At 46.6% G+C, this 5,987-nt stretch overlaps 1 protein-coding gene across 3 annotated transcripts in view; it reads right to left on the bottom strand.

Moving 5' to 3' along the window:
* Positions 1-5,987, bottom strand: part of RGS10 (regulator of G protein signaling 10) — a 50,189-nt gene that overhangs the window by 14,155 nt on the left and 30,047 nt on the right. For all 3 annotated transcript variants that reach the window (XR_003551411.1, XM_027776565.1, XM_006160397.3), the window contains exon 4: positions 5,055-5,198. Coding sequence is in view for 2 of the 3 variants with exons in the window: in XM_027776565.1 (XP_027632366.1) it covers positions 5,055-5,198 (144 nt within the window). In the remaining variant the exon portion in view is untranslated. The remainder of the gene's footprint in view (positions 1-5,054; positions 5,199-5,987) is intronic.

Here is a 5,987-nt window from a genome sequence, read left to right as displayed (position 1 = left end):
GTGGGGCATGGTCAGGCCACAACCCTCCTCCATTTCTCCAGCCTGTCAGGATTTGGGGCACACGTGTACATGCACCTAGCATGTTTTACAAGCCACAGGGGCCAGGATTCAAACCACAGTTGACCATGTGGGATCCAGCTCCCTTAACCACTAGGCTACAAGACCAGCCCCGCTAACAAAATTTTAAGTCTCCAAACTTGTCTGAACATGTTGTTTTTGCTGAAATGCTGGCTAACATGAATAACATTCTTGACATAATATGCTGACCACATTTCACTGTGGCCTGATGGTTGGGGTCACTGGGCTCACTCATTATGTCACCATCTTGTAGCACAAGGAGGCCCACAGTGTGGCGTGTGGCAATGTCAGTTCCCACCATGGCGACCCCAGATCACTGTGCTACGGTTTTGTGTTTAGTACCATTTTCTGTCTTCTCCCTGGCTTTTAGTTATGGCTTCTTGCCACCCATGCCTCCACCAGCTCCTCAAATCTGCTGCGAACTGAAACACTGGACCCCTTGAGAACTGTGTGTAAACCGGACATACACAGGATCTGCCTGAAAACCCACGAAGCTCTGTCAAGTAGGAGGCGTGGATGTTGGGTCATGGGATCCGTCACTCAGGAGGTTCCAGCTGTGCCCTGCATGGTCACTGCCAGCCACAGAGCACACAGCACTGGCACATCAGCAGGGTGTCCCTGTGGGCAGAGGTACTGCCAGTGCAGGGAACACCCCGCTGCTGAGGAGGCTTCGTGAAGTTACATGAACTCTGTGGGAACCCGAGTTCCCCTGTTTCGACCTCCTTCACTTAGGAAAGCAGGGCTCTCGAGGGGGCCTTTTAGGGGTAAAGAACCGCAGACGCGCTGAGCACACACTTAGCAGCACGGCAGGACCCTGGAGAGGCAGAGTTTTCCAGAATGAAACAGAGCCCAGGGGCCCTTCACAGGGACTGGCTGTGAAATCAGCAGATTCCGAATACCTCATTTTCACCCAGTTACGCCTTAAGAGGAGAGCTAGAGCCGGTCCTCTCCTCTCCAATAAACTATTTTTAACCACAGGGTATAAAAGTATTTTCTTTGGGTTCAATAGCTTAAAGAGCGTTATTCCACATCTGTTACGTGTGTGTGCATATGCGTATTTATGGGGAAATATGGAACACCTAGAGATTGCGTATTATTTAGTGGCTATCTCCAGCGATGGAATCATGAGGGATTTTTTTTTATCTTTATGTTTTGGTTTTCCCAAATTCTTTTTTTGAGCATGTATGAATTTTATACTTGGGTAGATAAAGTTATTTTTAGAAGTATTCCTTTGTCACTCCAAAAAAATAAAAATAAAAATCACGCTGTCCCTTGTGTTTCCTTCTTTCTGTCCAGCTAAACCCCCAATGTACAGTTTGACAATGTGTGACTCTAATGGGGTTGCCTGGGTCACAGAGGTCCAGGTGCAATTTAAGGTTTTTTTATTTTTTAGTCTGTTATAGGGCACGTGCCAGAGAGGACAGAGAAGGAGAGTGAGAGGGAAAGTGAGAAAGCATCCCTCGGGGCAGGGGTGGGGGGATGGCCACACCACAGTCCCTTCCCTCCCTTCTCCTCTCGGGACTTTGGGCATGCCCACACATGTGCCCAGTTTGTTTTTCAAGCTGCTGGGTCTGAGATTCGAACCGTGTAGTCTGCCATGTGGGATCCAGCTGCCTTCACCACACCACTGGCTGGCCCTGGCTGTACTTTCTGAAAGCATCTAGAAAGCTTTCAAAAGACACTGCGGTCCAAGGTGGGGATATCCTCCATGTGGCCTCTCATTATATAGTTCACTTCATTTCCCTTCACAAATCCATGTCTATGGTATCCTCCCATTGGCTCAAAACCACCACCTCCAGGAGGCCCACAACAAATCGCTCATGCAAACTGGAATTCCTTTAACTCCCAAATTGGATTCAGAATTCATATGGTGTTTGGACTTGTCACAGCGTCAGTTGAAAAACATTCCCTGGGGCCAGCCCTGTAGAACAGCAGTTGAGCACTGTACATAGAGAGCTGGATTACACATGGCCAACCATAGTTCAAATTCTGGTCCCAGCAGCTTGAAACAAAAGTTTTCAAATCCCAAGAAGAGAGAGGACTGGAGAAGAAAGAATTGCAGCATGACCACATCCCATGGGGAGGGTGCTTTCTCTCTCTCTCTCTCCTCCCTTTCTCTCTCTCTCCTCCCTTTCTCTCTCTCTCCCCCTCTATCTCTGGCAAGCACACATACTCTCTGGCAATTAAGAAAAAGAAAAGGAGGGACCAGTAGTTAGCATAATGGCTATGTCGCTGAACTCCCATGTAGTTGACCACGGTTCGAGTCCCAGACCCGGTGGCTTAAACTCACGCCAGGCACGTGTGCGTGCATATCCAAGATCCCAAGAGGAGAATGGAGGAGAAGGGATTGTGGTGTGGCCATCCCCCTGGGGGGTGATTTCTCGCTTTCTGTCTCTCTATCTCTCTCTGTCTTTATGGCGAGCACATGCGCCCTATAGCAAAAACCTCTCCAAAAAAAGAAAAGGAAAAAAATAGAATAATTTGAGAATTCTTTTCTTTTTTAATTGCCAGGAGGCATATGTGTTCACTAGAGACAGAGGGAAAAAGAAAGAAAGCACCCTCAATGGGGCATAGTCATGCCACAATCTTTCCTCCATTTTTCCATTATGTCAGGATTTGGGGCTCACATTCACACCTGCGTGGCATGTTCTTCAGGTTGATGGGGCCAGGATTCAAACTGTGGTGGCCATGTGGGACCCAGCTCCTTTAACCAACAGGTCATGTGGCCAGCCCAAGATATGCTTATTTTTATATTTTCTATCTATATATTTGTTGATGAGCAAAGATAATGCCTCTACACACTGGAACATGCTCTAGGCTCTGTGCATATGTACCATGTGGTCAAAAAAGACCAACCAGAGTAGGGGGACCAGCAGGTGGCATGGTGGTTAAGGCGCTGGACACTCCCACATGACCAGCCACGGTTCGAGTCCCAGACTTGGTAGCTTGCTTTCTCACTTTCTCTCTCTCTCCCTCTCTCTTTCTGTCTCGCTCTGGTCAAATTAAAATAAAATAAAAAATAAAATAAATGAATGAATAAATAAAATTAAATAATTCTTTAAAAAAAAAAAAAAAAACACCACCCAGGGCTCAGCCATGGTGGTGCAAATTGCATGAGGCTAGGGCTGCATGAGAGGCCTAGGTTCATTTCCTGGACCAACTTAAACAGGCTGGGCTCTCTCCCTCTATTCCCACCAACAAACCAACTAACCAAACAAACGCCGATAGATGGAGCCAGTGTGTCGTCTCAGACCTGCAGCATCAGCATCACCTGGGAGCTTGTTGGGGTGGCAGTCCCGGGCCACCTAGGCACCAGTGAATTTAATAGTTAACTCTGGGGGGACTAGCAGGATGGTGTGACGGTTACATCGCTGGACTCTCACGTAGTCAACCGCAGTTTGAGTCCTGGACCCGGTGACTTAAAATTCACACCAGGTGCTTACCCAAGATCTGGAGAGAACAGAGCAGAAGGGATTGTGGTGTGGCCATCTCCCCTGGGGGGTGATTTTTTGCTTTCTGTCTCTCTGGTGCATGCATGTGCAAAAATAAAATAAAATAAAAAAGACAGCGGTTCTAGACTTGGACAAGTTTACAAACTAACGAACTAAGCTAAAGCTAGACTCCACCTATAATTGACAAATAAGGCATTTACTTCATTTACTTTCTTAATCAGGATAGGACCGGCAGAAATTTCAGTGTGTCTGTGTCCCATAGCCTACAAGTGTGCATATTCCTTAAGATGAGAACATACTATATATAGTTGGATCTGTAAATTTTTTTTCTTTTTTTGGAGAGGTTTTTTTCACTATAGGGCGCATGCGTTCGCCAGACAGACAGAGAGGGACAGAGAGACAGAAAGCGAGAAATCACCCCCCAGGGGGGATGGTCACGCCGCAATCCCTTCTCCTCCATTCTCCTCTCGGGATCTTGGGCACATACGCACACGCGCCCGGCGTGAGTTTTAAGCCACCGGGTCCAGGACGCGAACCGTGGTCGACTACGTGGGAGTCCAGCGACACAGCCATTACACTAACTGCTGGTTCCCAATTTATGTTAAAAACAAAACAAAAAAAAACAAAAAAAAAACTTCATCCCCTTTGCCTATTATTGCTAGCATTCCTCACCAGAAAAAAAATGGCCAGAATATTAAAGTTAATTAAAATTATTTAATTAAAATTAAATTAGCCTTGTAGTTTTTGTTTTTTCTTTTAGAGGTTTTTGCCTTAGGGTACATGCACTGGCTGGGAAAAAAGAGAGACAGGGAGAGGGAAAGTGAGAAATCATCGCCCAGGGGGGAAGGTCACACCACAATCTCTTTTCCTCCATTCCCTTCCTGGGATCTTGAGCATGCATGCACATGTACCCAGCATGAATTTGAAGCCACCAGGTTCGGGACTCGAACCATGGTTGACAATGTGGGAATCCAGTGACATAACCACTAGACCATCTGCTAGCTCCAGCGTTAATTTTTTAAAACAATTTTCTGTGCTTTAAGTGGAATATGCTTTAATATCCACCTCTTCATCGTGTCTTGGGGCCACATTATGAACTAGCTTACAATATTCATGTGTTTGCACAAAAGCAATCCCAGGTTCCTGCACCTTGAGTCTCTGTGCTTGCTTTCTAGATTCTTCTATCTGTTCTACCTTTGGTGTTATCACATGTGGCCTCAGTGTAGGTTCCTCAAACAGTCCCAGTCTCTCTTTCAATCAAGGTTGGGAAGGCAGATAACCCTGCTGGTCCAAATTATATGTAGACCAAGAATAAACAGGTCCGAGGAAGACTCCCATGGATCAGATCCTGAGCCTGGGATTCCAGCCCCATTTCACCTAGCACAGTTCCTCAGGGATCCCTAGCCTATCCCACTGGAACTACAGTTTCCAGGGAATCTAACAGTGGGAGTTTCATTGAATTGTTCCAGGCCTGGAACAAAAGTAGGTTTTCAAATGAAGGCACAGACAGTGACATTGGGTTACCTGGTCCTGGAGCTTCTGGAACATCAGAGGGTGCGGTTCATCCAGGATCTTTTCATTGAGCCGAGACTGTCCTTCTACATTCACTTGTGACGAGGCCTTACTGGACAGATAGGTCATGTAGATCTCCTTTGCCTTTTCCTGCATCTGGAGGAGACAGAGGGGGCATGTTTGTTATCTGCAAGTGCAGCCCTTCCCGGCTGGAGCCCAGCTCTCCATTCCAGCCAGGCAAGCACTCTCTGCAGCCTCCAATCTCTTAGTGCTGCTCGGGAGCTAAGCTCTATCTGGGCAGACTCAGGGCAGTGTAGTCGGCACCCCTGCCCTTCCATGCATCTTTAGCCACATCTTCTGCAACAAAATGGCTACCCTAACTACTCAGAAGCAATGACAAGTGACGCCCGGAGGGAGCATTCAGTACTACTCAGGGCCATTCTGCAATTTCTCCCAATGAAGGGCTCTGTGGGAATATTATACAGCCACAAAAAGGAATGACGCACTGATACAAGCTACAACTTAGATGAGCCATGAAAACCTGCTAAGTGAAAGAAGTTAGACACAAAAAGCTACATATTGTAGGAGTCCATTCACATGAAATATCCAAATCCATAGAGACAGAAAGATTAGTGGTGCCAAGGGCTAGGAGAGGGAGAAACAGGGCATGGCTGCTAATGGGCCTGGGCTTCTGTTTGAGGTGATGAGAAAGTTCTGGAACTAGATGGTGGAGATGACTGTACATTGTGAACATACTCGATGTCACTGAATTGTATACTTTAGAATGTTTAAAAAGGCAAAAACGAGAGCCCTACAAATGATTAAAATTATACTAGGTGTACTTTGCCGTAATAAAAACATCAAGGTAAGTCTACCACGCTGCAGATGCATGCCAGGTGTGGTCCCATTTCCTTAATGCCCTGAACATCTAGCAAAGTGCCACTT

This window comes from Tupaia chinensis, unplaced genomic scaffold (assembly GCF_000334495.1).
Source record: "Tupaia chinensis unplaced genomic scaffold, TupChi_1.0 Scaffold000683_1, whole genome shotgun sequence".
In the NCBI taxonomy this organism is placed as follows: Eukaryota; Metazoa; Chordata; class Mammalia; order Scandentia; family Tupaiidae; genus Tupaia; species Tupaia belangeri.
Note: the sequence above shows the minus strand (reverse complement) of the source record. Positions and strands in the feature narration are given on the sequence as shown.